At 35.5% G+C, this 22,466-nt stretch overlaps 1 protein-coding gene and 1 non-coding gene across 3 annotated transcripts in view; one reads left to right on the forward strand and one right to left on the reverse strand.

The window, feature by feature from the left end:
• Positions 1-22,466, reverse strand: part of TDRD5 (tudor domain containing 5) — an 86,052-nt gene that overhangs the window by 39,391 nt on the left and 24,195 nt on the right. For both annotated transcript variants that reach the window (XM_053604426.1, XM_053604425.1), the window contains exons 4-8: positions 18,187-18,270; positions 15,452-15,508; positions 8,232-8,385; positions 5,791-5,963; positions 4,252-4,472 (exon numbers count right to left, since the gene is read on the reverse strand). In XM_053604426.1, coding sequence (XP_053460401.1) covers positions 4,252-4,472; positions 5,791-5,963; positions 8,232-8,385; positions 15,452-15,508; positions 18,187-18,270 — 689 coding nt within the window. The remainder of the gene's footprint in view (positions 1-4,251; positions 4,473-5,790; positions 5,964-8,231; positions 8,386-15,451; positions 15,509-18,186; positions 18,271-22,466) is intronic.
• On the forward strand, positions 16,246-16,353 carry LOC128597859 (U6 spliceosomal RNA). The gene has a single exon (XR_008383413.1). It is a non-coding gene; the product is annotated as a U6 spliceosomal RNA (small nuclear RNA).

Raw genomic sequence — 22,466 nt, forward strand, 5'->3', positions numbered from 1 at the left:
ACTCTACCCAGGGCAACATAGTAAGACTCTTGTCTCAAAAACAAAAAAAAAAAAAACAAATTTTTGAATGACTACCTCATAGTCACCTTTGAGGCATGATGTATAAACTTCTAACTTGTCATCCCAACTTCAAACCTACCCAAATCTCTAAAGCCAGTTCTTTTTTGTTTGTTTTGTTTTTTTCTGATACAGAGACTCACTATTTCACCCTCGGTGGAGAACCATGATGTCACATATGGGCTTAAGCAATTCTCTTGCCTCAGCTTCTCAAGTAGCTGGGACTACAGGTGCCTGCCACAACGTACCTGGCTATTTTTTTGTAGTAGTTGTCATTTTTGATTTCAGCTGGCCTGGGCTGGGTTTGAACCTGCTAGCCTCAGTTTAGCTGAGGCCGGCATCCTACCCACTGAGCTACAGCACCACCTTAAAGCCAGTTTTTATAGTCCTCTTCTCTCCTTTGCTCTTCTCAATTCTATTCTTATCCCCTGACAATTTCACTTTGCTAATTTCTCCCAAATTTATCTCTTTTCTCTCACTCTCACCAAGACTAGCCTATTAATGGATCTTCCCTTCACACCATCCATCTTCTATACTACAAATTGAGTTATCCTTCTAAAATACAAACTCTTGATGCCCTTCTTTTCTGAAAACCTTCAGGGGTGCCTCACTGTCTACAGAGAAAGTTAAAACTGCTTTACATCATATTCAGAATCTAGCTCTTCCCTAGTCTTCCAGTTTCACATCAAGTCACTGTCCCCTAAACCTTACTTCGTACTAACTCCACTTTCCAATTTGTTGTTTCCAGAGCAGAACCCATTCCTTTGTTAATGTTGGCCTTGATACCACTGATAGGACCTGAATCTACCTATTCATACCTTGACTGGCAATTTCTAACTTATTTTTGAGGCATAGCTCAATTATTTCTGTTGTGAAGGTCTCCTCAACCTTGCCCAGACAGAACCACTTCTTTCCACGATCTCCCACTTATCTTCTTAACTAGTCATGGTGTTCACAAAGGCAAAGGCCATGCCTTACTTCTCTTTGTTGTGCTTGTGCCTCAACATCCCAACACCAAATATAGTTATTACAGTATTAATATTAAATAATAATAGCAGCCAAAATTTGAGCTAGACTCTAAGTATTTTAATTTTCACAACTCTAAAGAAGATATTGTTATTATCCCACTGTGAAGATAAGACGATGAAGTCTGGACAAGTAAAATAACTTGAAGGTCACAGAGCCAATGAGTGTGCTTCAAAACGTACAAAAATCTCATGGCATACTAGAATGAAATATACAAGGTCAGATAATTAAGTTCATGAACTCATCCTAGAAAATGTACTACATGCCTCATTGCTGAATATCACTAACGTTGGTCACCTTTTGAAGTACTTCCCTCCCCTTGGCCATCTGGTGACCATAGTAATATTCAGCAATGAAGTACATACAGCACTTTTTCTAAGATGAGTTTGCAAACTTAACTCTCTGACCTCATGAGACAGTATTTTTACAAAGTAATTATGTGACTTACATTATGCCAAGTATTATGGGGTAGGAGATAAGTAATGTGGTAAAATATTTCTGGAGATTAAAAAAATGAAATAAATCATTCTTACATATGACACCAAAATAAAAATACTGTTATTAATGAGTAAATCTAAAGTGATTGAAAAGTCCACATTTAACATGGTGTTTATTAACACAGGACATAGTTTTTACTAGAAAAAGATAATTTAGTACAGTAGCTCTCAGGATAGTCCATGAACTCCTGGGTCCTGATACGCTTGGAGGAAATCTGTAAGATCAAAACTATTTTCATAATATTGATAAATACTAACGTATTTGCCCTTTTTACTGTGTTGATAATTGCATTACTGGTATAAAAGCAACAGTGAGTAAATCTCCAGGTATCTTAACTAAATCAAAGCAGTGGCACCAAGCATCATCTATTTGTAGTCATCTACTGTCACTGCCATGCATTTACATTAAAAAAGAAAAAACAGGCTGGCTTGGTGACTCATGCCTGTAACCCTAGCACTCTGGGAGGCCAAGGTGAGTGGATTGCTTGAGCTCAGGAGTCTACGACCAGCCTAAACAAGAGCTGTCTCTACTAAAAATAAAAAACTAGCTGGATGTGTGGCAAGTGCCTGTATTCCCAAGTACTCTGGAGGCTGAGGATGAGGATCACTTGAGCCTAGGAGTTTGAGGTTGTTGTGAGCTATGATACCGTGGCACTCTAGCCAGGGGCCAATAGAGTGAGATCTTGTATTTAAAAAAAAAAAGTAGAAAAAAACCAGTTTCACTTAAAAATAAATATTACTGCTTTATCAAGGATATTAAGTTTATTAAATTTCAACCACTGAGTGATAGCATTTTCGATAGTCTGTGATAAAAACAAAAGCACACATAAAGCATTTCCCAAGTTATCTCACATGAGTTATGAACTGAACTAGCTTGCTTTTCTTGTGGAACATGACTTTTACTTAGAAGATGAGCTAGGCTTTTTTTTTTTTTTGCACCCTACACCACTTTTGCTTGATAGAACCACTAGCAAACTATGTTTATTCAGACTCAGGTATCTGACACTCATTTTCTTAAAAATGAAGTGAGCCTGTCACTTCAAGAAAATAACTGACACTATATGTTATCAATGATAAAAATGAAGCTTTAAAGTAAAAGTTAGGATTTGGGAAATGTTATATCTATTACCATGAGTGGGACAGCTCTCCAATACTTAATACTTTTCTGATGAGATCAATGATAACATTAATGAATATGATTTTTAAAAAATATTATGTGATGAGCGGCACCTGTGGCTCAAAGGAGTAGGGCGCCGGCCCCATATGCTGGAGGTGACAGGTTCAAACCCAGCCCTGGCCAAAAACTGCAAAAATAAATAAATAAATAAATAAAATAAAATAAAAATTATGTGGTGAAATGTGTTAACACTTGGAATAATTGTTTCCTAAATGACCAATATATGATATTATAAAGTTATATGTGGGTAAAAAAAGATCCATTCAGAGATGGTTTCATTTGAGTACATGCTTAGAAGAACCCTATACTTGCTTTAATGCTCTGCTATTATTTTCTTGAAATTCTCAATTTTTAAACAAGGACCCCTGTATTTTAATTTGGCACTGGGGTCTGCAATTACATAAACAGATTTGGAGCCATTCAAAGTGCAATGTACTGGAGTATAAAAAGTTCAAATTTTGCACTGTAACTAAGAAACTTCCATTTGTCAAGTTTGGGCATAATATCAAGAACGAATATCCACAATTTTCTGAAAAGGCTATTAAAATACTTTTTAACAAACCAAGTTCAGTGTGAGGCCAAATGTTTTCATATACTTCAACCAAAACAACATATCTCAATAGAAGCAAATCTTAAAACCCAATTTTCTTCTAGTAAGCCAGACATTAAAGAGATCTGTTAAAATATGTAACAATGCCACTCTTCTAATATTTTTGGAAAATAGTTATTTTTAATAAAATATTATTTATATTACATATGGATTTTTAAAGTTTGAAGTTCTTTTTTTTTGTTGTTGTTGTTGAGACAGGGTCCCACCCTATGCCCCTGAGCAGAGTGCAGTGGGCCTGGTAGCTCACCACAACCTCAGACTTGGGCTGCAGGCACCCGCTGCCTCAGCCTCCGGAAGCCGCTGGGATTACAGGCGCCCGGCTGGGTTTTTCCATTTTTTTCATGAGTCGGGGTCTCACTGTCGCTCAGGCGAGTCCCAGTGGCTCACGCCTGTAATCCCAGCACTGTGGGAGGCTAAGGAGGGAGAATTGCTTGAGCTCAAAAGTTTGCAGTTTTAATTTCTATGTAAATATTGATAAACAAAGGTTCTCTTGGGGATCTAATTTTTTTTTGAGATAGGGTCTCACAGGTTGCCCAGGTTAGAGTGAAGTGGTGCTGTCATAGCTCACTATAACCTCAAACTCCTGGTTTAAATGATCCTGCTGCTTCAGCCTTCATAGTAGCTAGGACTACAAGTACATGACACCACTCCCAGCTGATTTTTCTATCTTTTGTAGAGATGGGGGTCCTACTGCATTGCTCAGGCTAGTCTCACTCAAACTCCTGGTCTCATGCAATCTCTCAAAAGGGTAGGATTACAGACAGGAGGCACTGTACCCAGTTTGTTCCTAATTTTTAAAGACTCCTAAGACCAAAATATTTGAGAACTGTTGAATAAGAGAGTAAGATACATGAAAAATAAATTGAAAACAACGGAACTCCTACCGCATTTCAATCATCATGTCTTCAAGTAACTCTGATGAATCCCTGCTATAGATACGGATGTAGAATTGACTAGGAGAGATGATATACTCCACAAAGACCCCTACAAGGGTACTGGTATCTAATGGTGGAAGTCTGCATAATTTCTTGTCCCGTACAGCGTCTGGTGGGATGTCATGATTTGCCACTGGCAGGCTGAGCTGTGATTTGTTCATTTCTAGTTGCTACAAGAAAAACAAAATCAAAGAAACCATTATACATCTCTGGGAAACATTCCAAACCCTATGACAATGTTTCACAAAGTATATTTCATGAATCACCTCTATCAGAATTACCTGGAAAACTATAAAATACAGTTTCTTGGGCTCTATTTTAGACTTACTGATTCAGAATACCTGAAAATGGAGCCCACAATTACACATTAAAAAAAAAAATTCCCCAGGTGGTTCTTACCTATATCAAAATAAGGAAGTTTTTGCCTTATCATATTAAAGAGTTTAAAAGTATGTTACTTTTATAGTTTTACTAAAACTGCTGTATACAAAATTAGAAATACAATACTTCAAATATTTAGGGCTGAACTAAGGTGGATTCTTATCTTACCCAAACATATCAACAGTCAAAGATAAACTTTAAGGAATAGGTTAAATTTCAAACTAATATTTCTATCAAAAATAGGGTTTCTCAAACATTCTCATTCTAAGATATATTATTTTCCTCTAGGCCTTCCTATTGTCCTCTGGAAACTATAGCAGGTTCTCCAAACAAAACTTCTTCCATCCATAAAAGAAGCCAGGTATGGAGGATAGAAGGAAAGAGAAATAAGCAATTAATTTCTTAGTAATAACAAAATATAGTAACAAGAGGGGTATCGCCTGTGGCTCAAAAAGTAGGGCGCTGGTCCCATATACTAGGGGTGGCGAGTTCGAGCCCGGCTCCGGCCAAAAACTGTAAAAAAAAAAAAAAAAAAGTAACAAGTAATAAGAACACAAAAAGGGAGAATTGTGTGTGGAGAGGTATAATAAAGGGGGGGCAATGTGTCAAACGGTCTATAAAACCAGTATATGGTGCCCCCGATCATATTAATGTACACAGCTATGATTTAATAAAAAAAAAAAAAAGAAAAGAAAAGCACCCTATAATTGAAATGGTGTAGGGGCAATTTGCCACAGTTGTTGAGGCATACAGCCAAAACAGAGCTCTTCAATTTTTCCCTCTAAAGCCTCTGAGGGTTTTCAAGCCTATACTTTGAAACACATGGATAAAGAATCAGCAATGTCATAAGAGGATTGTCAAATTTCAAAACATCTAAAAGAACTTTAAAATGTGGCTTAAGGGGAAAAGCTAGGTATATAAAATACTGAAAATTTGAAGAAATGCGATATAAGGTAACTTCAGATCAAAGATCTGGTGTCGTCCAAGAAATGATATATCTAAAAATAAGACTTTTATAAAAGAATTTTGGTTTAAAGAAATATTCATTCAATTAATTTCCATAATGCTGAGTATCTCCAGTGCACAACGTCTTCAAACTTTACTCACCAGCTGTAAAGGCTTTACCACCAGATTGGGCTTCTTGTAAATCTTCTGTTGTGGCTCTTTATAGTTTTTTGAAGGGCAATCCCATGAAGTCCCCTTGATTGGAGTAGCAGACAGTGAATTTCTAGGGGGACTGGAGACATAAGCTTTGGCTTCTATTTTCTTATCTGATTGAACTAAACACAAATTTCTGACTGATTAAACAGCTCCATCTGAAATGGCCCAATAGAATAGCTTATGCATATTTGTTAAAATAACTGCCCAAGTGTTACTAAGCACCTTTTATGTGCCAGGCACTGGGGAGACAATGACAAATGAGAGATAATGAATCTATCCTTGCGGACCTTTTAGTGTGAAGAGATATAAGGGAAGTCCTAGATAAAAACAGAGGTTAAATTATTTGTGCTATGGAGCAGAGGGACTGCAGTCTGGCAAGGCTTCTTAAACGTTAGTAAAAGACTTTACTTTTTCAATATCCTGATGTCAATTTATTTTTTGTTCAAATTAAGCAGTGAACATTAATTTTCACAATGTATGTGAATATTTAATGTATTTCCATAGTATGATTCATTAATTCTTAGAGAACTCCCAAATCAACCACATTTTGTTCAAATTTACATGCATATGACTCCAAGAGGCTGGCACATTAGAACAGACTCTTAAATAGATCTACAACCACCATGTCCCCTAAAGAAAGTTATATGCATACAAAAATGTAAGTATAAAAATATTGATCACTGTATTTTTTATAATAAAAAATGCAAGCAATCTAAATGTTCTTTAAATATACTTATTTACATAATTGCATAAAATTATAGTTTAAAATATGAAATAAACATGTACATACTAATAAGGAAAAACATCTACAATATATGAGGTATAAAAAGCAAGGATGTGCTTAATCCAGACATCCCTGACTTATGGTAGTTTGATTTAATGAAGGTATGAAAGTGACATGCATTCAATAGAAACCATACTTCAAGTACCCACACAACCAGTTTTTCACTTTCACTACGGTATTCAATAAATTACATGAGCTATTCAACAATTTATAGAACAGTCTTTGTGTTTTGCAAAGACTGGCTAACATAAGTTAAGCAACATAAGATTGGCTAACGTAAGTTGCAAGTGCAGGCTAACAAGTATTCTGAGCACTTTTAAGGTAGGTTAGACTAAGCTATAATGTTCTGTAGGTTAAGAGTTTTAAATGCATTTTCTACTTACAATCAGTTTATTGGAACATAACCCCATGTTAAGTTGAGGAGCATCTATATTTACATACTACTGTTTTTTGTATGAAAAATTATACATGTGATGATTATATAGAAGAGGTCCACTAAAACTATTAATACAGTTACCTCTGTATTGTTGAAATTGTTTAAACAGCATATACTGCTTTTGTGACTTAATAAGAAAATATAGCTATGCCTTTTATGTACATTTTAAAGTCTTGCAGGTTATATAAACATTCTAGGAGCACTAGAGCATTGTTTCTGGCGGTAAGGGAATAAAATAATGGAAAATGGTCATCTTCTACTCATCAGTGCTGTTCAGATATTTTTAGAATGAACATGAGTTACTTTAATAATCAGAAAAATAAAGATTTATGTTTCTGGAAAAAAAGCAGCTGCCAATCATAACCACTTATAGAAGCCTATGAAAACGTAAGTACCATATTACATTATAGTTTTGTAGGGTGTTGCCATTAGGAAAACTGAGTGAAGGGTACATGGAATCATTCTCTATTACTTTGTGCAATTGCATGTGTATCTATAATTATCGCAATAAAAATTTCAAAAGAAAAAAACTCCAAGCCTCACAAAAGAAAAAGAAAAAGAAAGTGTCCCAAATGTGACATGGTATCTTGGGATGAGTACAGAAACAGAAAAAGGATATTCTTAGAAAAACTGGTAAAATCAGAATATAGTGTGGAGTTTAATTAATAGTAATATTCCAATGTTAATTTCTTAGTTTTGACTAAGTATCATGGTAATATAAGATACTAATATTAGAGGAAATTGGATGAGGGTATATGAGAATGCTCTATTACCTTTATAACTTTTCTGTAAAGCTAAAATTATCACCAAATAAAAAATACTTTAAAATACAAGTGCTCAGACTTAAAACACACCCATTTATTCTGGAGCTCCAAGTATTTCTAAAAAAGATTATGAAGCACAGTCTGAGTTAAGAACCACTGAACTATCAGACCACCATTTTAAAAAGTTTATTTCCTTCAGAATTATCCAGAAATCTGAACAATGAAGAAAGTCATTTTAAAAATTCAGATGGTTTTTAAGGATACTATAGAATTATAACAAATTCACCAGAAAGGATAACACTGTATGTCATCATTTCATGGCTATTATTTCATACTTTCTTTTTCTTTGCCCTTATAAGGACAAATAAAAATGAGGTTTTCATCCTACTGTGGTTCAACTCACCAGGTGGTAGAGGCTTCTTATCAGCATCAAACACTATTAAGTCTTGTTCTCCTTCCCTGAACTCAACGTGGAGAATGTCACTAAGAGCTCCAACAAGTTCTGTCACATTTAGAAAGCCCAATTTTTTGGGTGAAAGCTGCTCTTTAAAAGTTAACTGTCACAAAAATTAGAAAGTATATGAAAAAACATTAGATAATTGAAATATAACATGTAAAGGTGTACTTGGAGAATGCTCCATTTTGAACTTAAAAAAATCTTTGAGGGTCACCGAACCCAAATATTACAGTAAATAAAGGCTTACTTCCATATGTCTATAAAACAAACCAGGAGACCAAGAATCCCTTATCATAAAATTTCTAGCGCATTATTAAGTTCCTTTTAGAGAAACTATTAATCTGAAGCAAATATTACGGGACCTTTTAACCTCCTTTTTTTTTTTTTTTTTTTGGGAGACAGAGTCTCACTATGTCACCCTTGGTAGAGTGCCATGGCATTACAGCTTACAGAAACCTCAAACTCTTGGACGTAAGTGATTCTCTTGCCTCAGCCTCCCAAGTAGCTGGGATTATAGATGCCTGCCACAATGCCCGGCTATTTTTTGGCTGTAGTTGCCATTGTTGTTTGGCAGGCTGGGCTGGGTTCGAACCTACCAGCCCTGGTGTATGTGGCTGGTGTCCCAGCCGCTTAAGCTATAGGCACCAAGCCTTAACCTCTTACCTCTTACCTATACCTTAAGCTATAGGTGCCAAGCCTTAACTTCTTACCTATACCTTTTAATAATGTCTGACCATAGAGCAAAAATCTTAAAAAAAAAAAAAGAGGGAGATGTATAACATACTAATATCATAACAGAACTATTGATAGTTCTCTAATTCTCAAGAAAGATGATATTCACTACCACTTCCAACATGCAGAAAGATACTAGTTTAAAAATATTTTAAAATATAAAAAAAGAATATTTAAAAATAGTTCCTTGAATTTTGCTTGGTATTTCACCTTAGAAGTTGGGATAAACAAGCAGATGTTTAGCAGTGTATTTCCTACAGTATACAGTTTGATTTTTCTTGCCTTAGAAAAGCCATACCAAATAAAGATATGAGATAACCCATATAGAATAGATATATAGTAGAACCTCTATAGCTAATCACTTTCTTAAGTTGACCTAATTTTCATGGATCAGACATGCACCACATGTACAGTAGGCCTAGTTCATTATGTTGAACACCTCTGTATGTTGACTAATTTGTTTTGGTCCCTTGGGTGGTCAACTTACAGAGGTTCTACTGTATAAAATATATTCATCAATCAGTTAGTAATCACCTTCCTGGAAGTAACCATTATTACCAGTTTCTTGTTGCAGCTTTCCAGAAATCTGTCAAAATTCACACATGCTTCAATATAAACTACATATATTGTACATATTTTGCTTTTAGTACATGATATCAATAAATGAAACTTAGTTGTTTTGCTTTGTGATTCTGAAAGTCAGCTCCTTTTAAAAGGTTAGTTGAATCAATTCAGTTAGTTGAGCCAATTCATTAATATGTTAGGTATATTTTATCCTAATTCCTATGTTATGCTTTCTGCTTTGACTTAGGAAGAAGCCATGAAGAAGTTATTTCTACTCCCACTCTCCTTACTTTGCTTCCATCCACAGCCCAATTTTAGTTATATTATTTTCTCCTTAGAGTTTAGATTCAAGCCATATATTATATGTACCTATTCCCATTACATGATTTTACTTCCTGCCAGTCTAGAGTTTGCAGACAAACAAACTCATAGTAAAATACTTTTGTTTTCTGCAAATTGGGAACTGAGTCCACTGACCCAATGAGACTCGTATGTGACCTCTTTGACAAGACTGTAACTGATGCTGTATTCTAAAAAGGCCCATAATATCTGATGGTCTCTTTACTGGTGTTGTTAGGAGCCATTACTTTATCAAGGATTTTAACATATTACATTTTAATTCTATCAATTCCTTTTTATTATTAATCTGGATTACATAGTTTGTTTATTCAGTCATACCAGTTTATTTGGGAAAGCCAAGATAAGTGAATGGCTCTATTTAATGTTTTTAAAGAAAACATTTTCTATCACTTTCCATACTAACCTATTGGTTCTTTAAATACGTGAACTTACAGAATTAAATATGTTTGAAGGGCTTCCAACCATTGCAATAATTACCTTTACTGAAGTCTGAAACCTATTTAAGTGGACCCCTGATCCTTTCATGTGAATCTCATCTTTAACAGTTTCTTTATTGGTCTGGTGTGACAAGATATTCCAGGCTCAATTTACGTAATTAGAGTATCCCTGCATATACAATTAGAATTATCCTGGGAGTGGGGGGTGAGGGAGTGTCACAGTGTATGGCACACCTCTCGAGGGCGGGACACAATAATAAGAAGGACTTTACCTAACAAATCCAATCAGTATAACCTAACTCTTTGTACCCTCAATGAATTCTAAATAAAATAATTATATACTAGAAAAAAATTATCCCATAATTTGCTTATACCAAATTATATAATGGTCTCGGAATTTTACTACTATTACCACCACCAATAAAACAAAATATTTTTGTATGCTCACTCCTTCCCTTTACGTCATTTGTACACATCTACTTTATCCACATTGTCAGAGTATATAGACATTATATACTACATTCTCTCCTGTCAAGCGTTCATTTGGTCTTAGTTATGTGGAATTTACATGTCTCTAGTGATTTTGGTTATTTGTAGTCCTTTCTCTAGTAGGTTCCTTTGGAAGGGCTCATGACAACAATTGTTCTTGAATTCTTACATAATATTAGCTGGTCTAACTCTCTGAAGTTTTGCTAACTACAAAATCCTTGGCTCACATTTTGAGCATATAAAATATGTCACTCCCTTTTCTTCTATCATAAAACATAACTTTGAAAAGGTTTAATAATCTAATTTTCCTTTTGTAAGTTACTTGCTCTTTTTATGTTAATGCTTATTGACGTTTTTTTCTTTTTCCTTGTAGTCCAGTAATTTGGTATTGGTCATTCTGGGTTGATATTCTTAGATAAGAAGTGTGTTTTTCAATGTAGAGTAAAAACTTCCATTTCAGTAAAGTTTACTTGAGTTATAGTTTTCAGTATGTTTGTTCCTTTCTTTAATTTTATTATTCACTTGTTGGCTCTTCTTTGCCTATTTTCAATACCTGTCACTTTCTCTTGAATCCTTTTTATCTTTCCTTGCTTTTTTCCCTGACATTTTCTTATGAAAAACTCCAACATGGAAAAAGTGAAAGAATTAGACAATGAATTCCACTCTACCACCTAGACTATATAAGTACTCTGCTGTATTTGCTTTGTCCTCTATGTATCCATCCATCTTCATGCTATAAACCCAATTATATAATGCTATAACTTTGGCTTTAAACAGTCATTTTTTTTTTTTTTTAAGATAGAATCTCACTATGTTGCCCTTGGTAGAGTTCTGTGGCCTCACAACTCACAGCAACCTCAAACTCTTGGACTTGAGCCCGTCTCTTGCCTCAGCCTCCCAAGTAGCTGGGACTTACAGGCACCCACCACAACGTCTGGCTATTTTGTTGTTATTGTAGTTTTCATTGTTTAGCAGGCCCAGGCTAGGTTCGAACCCACCAGCCCCAGTGTATGTGGCCGGCGCCCTAACCAGTGAACTAGGGGCATCGAGCAAAACAGTCTTATTTTAATAAAATAAAGCAGTCTTTATAAATACCCATATATTTACCATGTCCTTTGTTCTTTAATCCTTTCTGAAGATTCAAGTTCCAATTGGCATCATTCCCTTCAATCTGAAGAACATTCTTTAGCATTTCTTATAGTGCTGGTCTGCTTACAATTCTCTATTTTTGGTTATTTTAAAATGCCTTTAATTTTACCTTCATTGTTGATATTATCACTGTATATAAGATATTGGTTAATAGTGTTTTGCTTTTGAGCACTTCAAAGATGCCATTCTATTATCCTATAGTCTTATTTCTGGTAAAAGGTCAGCCATCATTTGTATCACTATTTCCCTAAATGCAATGTGTCAATTTTTTCTAGCTGCTTTCAGAATCTAATTATATATGGCTTTCTGCAGTTTGACTATGATGTGCCTATGTAAGGCTTTCTCTGTATTCCTTGTTTGGGATTTTCTGGGCTTCTTCTTTTACAAGATTCAGGGAATCTTTTGCCATTATCTTTTCAAGCATATATTTTTTTGCTTACATTTTCTTGGACTTAAATTACTCATGTTAGACTACATTGTACTGTCCCACAGGTTTCAGGTGTCTCAGGTTCTGTTAGATTTTAGTTGTTCTCACTATTCTTCAAATTGGATAATTTCTATTGATGTCCTGAAGCTTACTGATGCTTTTTTCTGCCATTTCCAACTGGATATTGCAGTGAATGTTTTTACTTTAGGTATTCTGTGAAAATGTTTAGTGATCTAATTTTCTCTTATAAGTTACTTGCTCTTTTAACGCTCAATGAAGTTTTTTCCCAGTGAAAATGGTCTATAAGATCATTTGATTTTTAGTTTTTTTCCCTCCACTTAGACATCCTATTTGTTTAATCTGAACATATCCCTTTAGGTCCTTTAACATGGTTATAGAGCTCATTTAAAACCTTTTTTGGTAATTTCAATATCTGCACCATCTCAAAGATAGTTTCCACTGATTATTTTTTCTCTTTCCCAAAGGTCACACTTTTTTTTTCCACTAACCTAATAATTTGGTTTGTATCCTGGGCAGCATGATAGATGTGTTGTAAAGCCCTAGAATATTTTATACTCCTTTGGAAACTGTTGCTTTTTGCTTTGTTTAATCAGGGAGTTAATTTGGCTGAACTTAAACCCAAATCTGTAATAGGTGACAACTGAAATATCACAAGATCTTTTAGCCTTAAAAGAACAAGGGCTGCTCTAAGTCTGCTCCAAACATGTAGGTCAAAAGTCAACCAGAGACCTGGGCAGAGCTTTATGTGTAGGATTTACTACTTTGTATGGATACTTTTCTCCATCCTGAGATATTCTCCCTCTCCTCTCATTTTTTCAGCTGCTTAGGTAGCTACAAATTCTACCATCTGGTTCCTCAAGTTCCTAATCCCAAGCACTCGATGGCAACTGCCATCAGACCAAGATTCAGGCAAGCAAATAAGGTATCATTCTTTTGCCCAGGTTCTGACTACCCTCTAGTTTCTGCTTCATTTTGGCCAGTTTCTATAGATTGTGGTTTTTATGTTTTATCAAAAATCTGTAATAGTTAACTACAGAATTGTTCTAACATAGGCTACTCAAACATAATACTATCTTAATTTGTTTGCATGCCTTAGTTTCTCACTAGACTTCAAAAACCTTAGATACAGAGCTTTTTATGCTTGGATATTCAGTGCCTCCTTCATTTCCTTTTGGTTTTCAAAGTGCTCCTCTTTTTATCTAATATTTTTCTTAAGGAACTATTTGCTGTATTTTTTGCTTTTATAATCCTTATAGCTTAGTCTTCACTTTTTTTTTTTTTTTTTGTAGAGACAGAGTCTCACTGTACCGCCCTCGGGTAGAGTGTCGTGGCGTCACACGGCTCACAGCAACCTCTAGCTCTTGGGCTTACGCGATTCTCTTGCCTCAGCCTCCCGAGCAGCTGGGACTACAGGCGCCCGCCACAACGCCCGGCTAATTTCCAGTGTAACAAAGAAAGCTTTTATTTAAGAAAAAAAAAGTTTAAGAGCACTCCAAAGAGTTGGAAGCGGATTCCTCTCATGAAGAAGTAAGAGAGAGACTAAAATGATATTTCTAGTTGTTCCCAGAGTCCTGTCACCTTATTTCAAAATTCATGTAATTAAGATTTATATTGTCGGCTTGGTGCATGTTGTTCAGCGGCTAGGGCGCCAGCCACATATATGGGAGCTGGCAGGTTCGAATCCAGCCCGGGCCTGCCAAACAACAATGACAACTACAACCCAAAAATAGCCGGGCCTTCTGGCGGGCGCCTGTAGTCCCAGCTACTTGGGAGGCTCAGGCAAGAGAATCGCTTAAGCCCAAGAGTTTGAGGTTGCTGTGAGCTGTGACGCCACAGTACTCTACCCAGGGTGACATAGTGAGACTATGTCTCAAAAGAAAAAAAAAAGATTTACATTGTCTTATATCATTTTAACACATCTTTTTGAAATGGCAGGTTTCAGTTTAGATCTGTCACAGGTACACATTTCTGAAATGCTTTCATTGTCTATGTCTATCATCTATAAATAGCATAGAAAGGTGATGTACCTTAACCGTTACACTATACTACCTCACAATATCTCTGTATCTGTAAATATACTATAGCTTTCATGTCATAGCAGTTAAGAGTTAGGATTCTGAAGCCAGGCTACCCAGAATCCTAACTCTGGGTTAGAATCCTACTCTGGCTCTACACGTACTGGCCATTGGATCCTTGGGTAAGTTACTTCCTTATGCCTCCACTTATTGTGAAAAATTAACTGAATAAGTACATGCAAGATCCTCAGAATAAAGCCTGGCATACAGCTAACATAATGTATATAGTACTTACCTTTTTAAAAATTGGATAAATGGCATTATCTGAATTATCATTCTGCAACATGATTTTTTTCATTCAACTTTCTGATTTCAAAAAAAAATGATCCATGTTGCATAGCAGATCTAATTCATTTGTTTTATACTACTAGGTGCTATTCCATTGCCTAAATGGTCGATCTCAATTTGCTCATCCATTCTCCTACTGATGGCCATTTAGTTTGGTTTTTCCTATGTTGTGATGTACATATCTTAAACGTGTCTTCATGTGTTCGTGCGTAAGTTTCTCTAGAGTCCATGTGTAGAAATGGAACTGCTGAATCCCAGAGGGTACACACCTTCAGCTTTACTCAATAATGCCAAAATGCTCTCCAAAGGGATTTTGTGCCACAAACAGTGTATGAGGTATTATTCTCTTTCTCCACGTCCCACTGACACTTGGTATTATCAGACATTAAAAATAAGTTAAACTTTATTCCAATAATAACATAAGTGATTTTAAAAATTCAAATCAATTTATTTGTTAAAGACCATATTCTTAAGTCATAATGAAGAAAAAGATCCCTAATTACAAAATCAGATGTTTAAGAGAACAGAGCTGGAGGATCAGAGGAGTAGTAACAAAATTTGTATCAAAGAAAACAAGAAACATAAGCCATTAAAACTCATGTTGGTGAAAAAGAAAACACTTACCTCAAACTCCCTAAGTAGTTTAGAAATAAACAAACCCTCTGGAAACTTAGATACAACCTAATAAATAGAAAGCAAAATGCAATATAGACACAATACAAATTCTGGGTGACAAAATATCAAAATAAGATAGTATAAATAAGTAGTAACGAAGGCAAAAAATATTAGTGAATGAATTATAGTTTTACTAAAAAAATCAGTTTCCAGTTTTAAAAAATACTGTAACAAAAGTTATTTCTAGTATTTCCAGAGTTGAAAAATTATTACGTATACTGTAATTCCACAACTCTTCACAAATTCTTACAGTAGTACTACTCAGCTTACATATTTAACTTTAGTCATATAAAATTAATATTCTACAGCATAATTTCAAGCATTTTACTTGTAGAAAAGAAACAAAATGAACACTATAGAAAACCTTGGAAAATACCAGTTAAGCAAAGAAAATATCCATAAATAGCTTTCTTGCTATATGCACAAAGATACTTATATTTAGTATAAAAATAAAGTCAATATTTCTATAACCAGTTTTAAAATATACCATATATATCTTCTCATGTAAGTACAGTTCAACATTTTTACTAGCTACAAATTTTTTTAAATAGTCAATATGTCCAAGTTCATTTGATCTCTTATTTACCTAGTTTTCATCACAAATATAATATTTTCATACTTGAGTTTTGCACATTTATCCAATGATTCACTAGGATAAATTTCTAGAAGTAGACTAACCCAATAAGGCACAAAAAGCTTTGTTTTCCTAGATTTTTCCAGATATTTTTAATACAAAGTTCTAAGTGCTTGTTTTGGCAGCACACATACTAAAATTGGAACGATACAGAGAAGATTAGCATGGCCCCTGGTGCAAGGATGACATGCAAATTCGTGAAGCATTCCTATTTTTGAGAAAAATAAAAAAAAGAAAGTTCTAATACAAACTTCAGAAAAATATAAAGTAAAAATTATTTCAAAGTACTGTAACCCAGAGACAGTTATTGCTGCATTTCAGAAACCTCGTTATGCATGAGTATACCCACCATTATTCATGATTTTATATGAAAGGACCGTACTAAATATGCTGTACAATAAAACCTCTTTTTAAAGTCCAACAATATATCATCCTTGTAAATCAATAGAGACATGCCTAAACTTTCTTATGAGCCACATGATATTGTCTAGTTTGGGCAGATAATTTAACCAATCTTTTATCAATAAATGCTTAATTTTTCTCTAATTTTGTAGTACTATAAAAAAGCCATATTGAGCACCCTTTGACAAATAATTGTTGGGTATTTGCTCAAATATCCAAACAAAATAACAGGGATTTTTTTTTTCTTTACATTTCACTCAGTGGAATCATAACAGTTGAAATGGAATACTACTATGCATTACAGGTTCTAATGGCAATCTGATTAGTAGCTTCCACCAAAAACTTAAGTGTACCTACCTTTTGGCCCAATATATAACAACCAAAGAGCTTTCATATATTAGTAAGGCAAAATAAATGAGGCCAAGGACATGAACAGCTAACTCACATAAAAAATATAAATGACCACCAAGCATATGAAAAGATGCTCAATGTAAAATATCAAGAGAAATTAAACAACTTGATTGGACAGTAACATTTCAATGCAAGTATAAATCTATTCAAACTTTTAGAGGACAATTTAGTAATATTTATAATTAAAACAAAATATTTAATACTTTTGACAGGCAATTCCATTTCTAAGTAAATGTTCATGAACATTAACTGCAGCATCTTCTTTTCAGTAGTCAAGGGTAAAACAACCCAAATTTTAATCAATCATGGATTTCACAAATGAAACATGGTACATCAACATAATGGGATACCACACACTATTGGGAATATTTGACGTACGTGTATAGAATATTGGTTGGTACTGGAAAGATCTTGAACTATTTGTCAGCAGTTATTTATTAGTTTGAGAGGAATAAGGAAGTGAAGAGAGTATTTATGGAAAAACTTGATTTCTATATAATTTTACATTAAAACTTTTTAGTAGTGTGTATTTTTGTTTTCTTTTGATTTTAAAAGAATGACATTTAGTTTGCAGCATATAAAAAATCAATACAGGGAGCAGTGCCTGTGGCTCAGTGGGTAGGGCACCAGCCCCACAAACCAAGGGTGGTGGGTTCGAACTCAGCCCCAGCCAAACTGTAACAAAAACATAGCCAGGCATTGTGGTGGGCGCCTGTGGTCCCAGCTACTCTGGAGGCTGAGGCAAGAGAATTGCCTAAGCCCAAGAGCTGGAGGTTGCTGTGAGCTGTGATACCACAGCACTCTACTGAGGGTGACAAAGTGAGATTCTGTCTTAAAAAAAAAAAAAAAATCAATACAGGGCGGCACCTGTGGCTCAGTAAGTAGGGCGCCGGCCCCATATGCCGAGGGGGGCGGTTTCAAACCCAGCCCCGGCCAAACTGCAACAAAAAAATAGCCGGGCGTTGTGGTGGGCACCGGTAGTCCCAGCTGCTCGGGAGGCTGAGGCAAGAGAATCGCGTAAGCCCAAGAGTTAGAGGTTGCTGTGAGCCATGTGACACCATGGCACTCTACCCGAGGGCGGTACAGTGAGACTCTGTCTCTATAAAAAAAAAAAAAAAAAATCAATGCAAATATAAAACTAATACATAACTACTGAAAAGTTAAACTCAACCACAAATGATATCTAAATTTATAATCAATTATTTTAATTTGTATCTTCGTAACCAAACATACTTACAAATTTTATCTTATGTTTTAGTTCTGGATTGACAGTTCCTCCAGGTCCAATTTGTGCAATAACTGATTTGAACGTATTTTCCAACTATGAAAAAAGAAAAAAATCATAGTCCCCCCTCTCAAAAAAGTCTAAGATAAATCTTAAACACTATGGAAAGAAAACGTCTACAGACGGAAATGTATTTAAATCAAGTGAATAAAATATTGCTCTTAAGAAGAGGCAGTGTAATACTTCACACCATATAAAATACACTTAGAATAGAAGGAATCTTTATGAAACTGAATACTGTAATTTTCCAGGATAACCAACATTCTTTCTAACAATCAGATTCTAATGACTTTGATTACTCAATTCCATACTCTTACCCAGAAAGGAATTTTGTTACTAATTTTCCCCTATTTATGAACGTATTCAATGGTCATTAAAGACATACTTAGTTAATGCCTAATGAAGTAGGGAAGAGATGGGGTGAAAACGATGGACTCAAAAAGGCAGCAAGAAAGGCTCTTCTGTTTTAAGAGAAGAAGAGGAAAATAATTGGTTGGAGTACACAGAAAGGCTCTGTGAATGTGAAGTCAGAAGGTAGAGTGAGTTACTATCCAATAGCTTCAGTACTCTGAGTTCAGAGAAAAGGAAAGAGAAGGTCAGATATTTGAGAAAACAGAAAAAGTAGAAAACTAAGTTGAAGAAATAATGGATGATACCCTAAACTTAGTAGGAAATGAAGACTGAAGGGGCCTGAGTTCAGGTAGCAGGAATCTCAGGATTTTAGTAGAGAGAAGTCAAAGGTGCAAAGAGGCCCAAATCAAGTAAAAAGCTGATGAATGAAAATAGTTTAAAAAATAAGCTAGAAGCACAGGTTATGATTAGAAAGCAGCAGGAAGCATATTCATACAGTGAAGTTCTGATGAATAGCCACAGCAGTAGAGAACTAATGTGGAGCGAAAAATCATGGAGTTATGTTCACTCAAGACAGTAAAGTTGATAACTAACATAAAAAAAAATTATAAATGTCAGAGACGTACAAAGATTACACAAAGACCAAAGACGTACACAAATTACCTAAAATCCTAGCACCCAGATATATCACTATTAATGTTTTTTCCTAAACTTTTCCTTTTGGTCTTTCTTCTTGCTTTCACTTGGCCTGTCATTTACAAGCCATGTGACTTTTAGATTGCAGTTTCATCTGAAAATGAAGATAATTCAATCTCTCTTGAGAGTGATGTGAAAATTCAGGGAGGTGAGGCACAAAGAATGCATGTTGTGTGGCACCGGCACCTGTGTGAGTTCATCGTGATCCTTTGCCTGCCTCTCTGGCAAGCAGCGCTCAAACTGGCAGGATTCTTTCAGGCCATTCACTACTCTTCTTTTCATCCACTATCACTAGAACCACATTCAACAGAAATCCCTCAAAGTTTTGGCAGGTCAATGGCTCCCTATCTGGCTTCTAAAGTTAAGCGTTACCCTATTTTCACATTTGCTTGGCCATTTCTATGTGGATCTGGGAAGAAGATTAGCAATAATAATTATCTTGATTACACATTCACTCATTTTTATATTGTCTACAGCTGCTTTTGCATTATTAGGCAGAGTTGAGTAGTTACAACAGAGACCATTTGGCCTGCAAAGCCTCAAATATTTACTGTGTGGCCTGTTAGAGAAAATATTTGCCAATCTTCAGTTTAGGATATCAAAACAATGGGCTCATAGCTAGGAATAGAATACTTCTCCAAAAAGAATTTTTTTTTTGCCTTAGGCTAAATGACTAAATTAAGCTGACTTACATTTAAGTAGAAGAGATTTTTGAAAGTCCAAACAAAGCTGGGGATATCCATAATTACAGAGGGCAGACGCTACAACGTGGAGAAAAAAGATCAGGAGGTAATCAGTGACTGACAAGGAAGGAAAGTAATCGAGACAGGACACTGATTTCAACAATGCTTTTAGTCTCAGATTCCTGTATACTAAACATGAAGGGGCAATAAATCACATGAATGTAACAGAACAAATTGGAAAATAAAGATGGAAAATGGCCAAATATGCCATATCCAGATAGGAGTACATACTACCAGAGAAAAGAAAGAGAAGAGGTTTGAATCATACAGATGTACTTCTCGGCTCGGTGCCCGTAGCACAGTGGTTACAGCGCCAGCCACATGCTCTGAGGCTGGTGGGTTTGAGTCCGGTCCGGGACTGCCAAACAACAATGACAACTTCAACAAGAATACAGCTGGGCACCATGATCGCATTAATGTACACAGCTACGATTTAATAAAAAAAAAAGAAAAGAAAACAGCTGGGCATTGTGGCCGGTGCCTGTAGTCCCAGCTACTTGGGAGGCTAAGGCAAGAGAATGACTTAAGCCCAAGAATTTGAGGTTGCTGTGAGCTATGACACCATAGCACTCTATCAAGGGTGACATAGTGAGACTCTGTCTCAAAAAAAAAAAAAAAAGTACTTCTCAGAAAAATGGACAAGACATAGATAATTCATGAAAAAACACTAGCCAATAAAAGCCTAAAGTTCAGGGCCAGATGTGGTGGTTTATACCCGTAACCCCAGTACTTAGGAAGCTGAGGCGGTTGGATTGCCTGAGCTAATGGGTTCAAGGCCAGCCTGAGCAAGAGCAAGACCTCATTTCTAAAAATAGCCAGATGCTGTCAAAGGTGTCTGTAGTCCCAGCTACTCGGGAGGCTGAGGCAAGAGAATTGCTTGAGCCCAAGTGTTTGAGATTGCTGTGAGCTGTGATGCCACAGCACTCTACTGAGTGACAAAGTGAAACTGTCTCAAAAAAAAAAAAGCCTAAAGTTCAACCTCAAATAAACATCAGTCAGATATAGTTATTTGTCAAATTATAAAATTGTATTCATTCAACAAATATGTACTAAGTACATACTACATGTACTGAGTGCTGTACACTGTACTGAGTGCTGGATATACATGGTCCTTGCCCTCAGGGAACTTGCAGTCTAGTGTGGGGAAACAAGTCTGAAACAATAAAATAAATATGTCATTACAATTATAATGAGTATTATGAAAAAAATATAGAGTTTGCATTACCTTTATACGTGGCACATACAGAAGTAAAAGTCAAACTCAAACAGAGAGTAAAATGGTGGTTAACAGATGCCAAGGTGTGGGGAATTTGGGAAGATGTTTGCCAAAGGACCCAAAATTCCATTTAAGAGGAGTAAGTTCAAGAGGGCTACCAGAATCAAAAAGCAATTTTCAAGTATACAACACGTTAACTGTGTATCATGGTAACTACAGTTAACGTGTTGTATCCTTGAAAATTGCTAAGAATAAATTTTAAGAGCCCTCATAATAAAAAAATGACAAGTATGTGAGGTAATACCTATGTTAAATAACTTGACTTAGCCATTCCACAAGATATACATACATCAAGACATCAAGTTATACACCATGAATATATATATTTTGTACTTGCCAATTAAAAACAAATTAATTTTTTTTAAACCCCACAGGGAAAGGTCAGGCATGGTGGCTCACACCTCTAATCCTAACACTCCGGGAGCCTGAGGTAAGTAGATTGCTTGAGCTCAGCAGTTCGAGACCAGCTTGAGCAACAGTAGAGACCCCCATCTCTAAAAATAGCCAGGCTTTGTGGCAGGTGCCTGTAATGCCAGCTACTTGGAAGGGTGAGGCAACAGATCACTTGAGCCCAAGAGTTTGAGGTTGCTGTGAGGTTGCTATGATGTCATGGCACTCTACCCATGGCGACAGAGTAAGAGTTGATATCAAAAAAACAAACAAACAAAAAAACAAAACCTCTAAATACTGGAAAGAACAAAACATTCATAAATGATATGGTAATCTACTTGGAAAACATAGGGAAATACAAAACAAATTTGGTAAGACGGTCAGTTTCAAAATAATATCTTTTAAAAAAATCAACTTTTTTCCTCATAAGCTTCACCCACCAGAATCACGAGCCATGAGCAATTAGAATTCCATTCTCAACAGCCAGAATAATACCACAACATACAATACCTAAGAATTTATTGGCAAGAAACATGCCAAACTCTAATGGAGAAAAGTATGCAGTGAAGGGGATAAGATTAATACCAGAACAGACCACTGTGACATGTTATTGAATGGATACATTTAGTAATTCATGAAGTCTCTTCAAAAATTAATTCTAAGAAATCTCATTGAAATTTTCGAACTTACAAAAGTAAGTTTCGGAAAACTTACTTTTTGGAAAAAAATAGAAGTCTGAAAAGAGACTAGTCAGGGGAGACTTGCCTTAACAAACA

This window comes from Nycticebus coucang, chromosome 10 (genome assembly GCF_027406575.1).
Source record: "Nycticebus coucang isolate mNycCou1 chromosome 10, mNycCou1.pri, whole genome shotgun sequence".
Taxonomy (NCBI): Eukaryota; Metazoa; Chordata; class Mammalia; order Primates; family Lorisidae; genus Nycticebus; species Nycticebus coucang.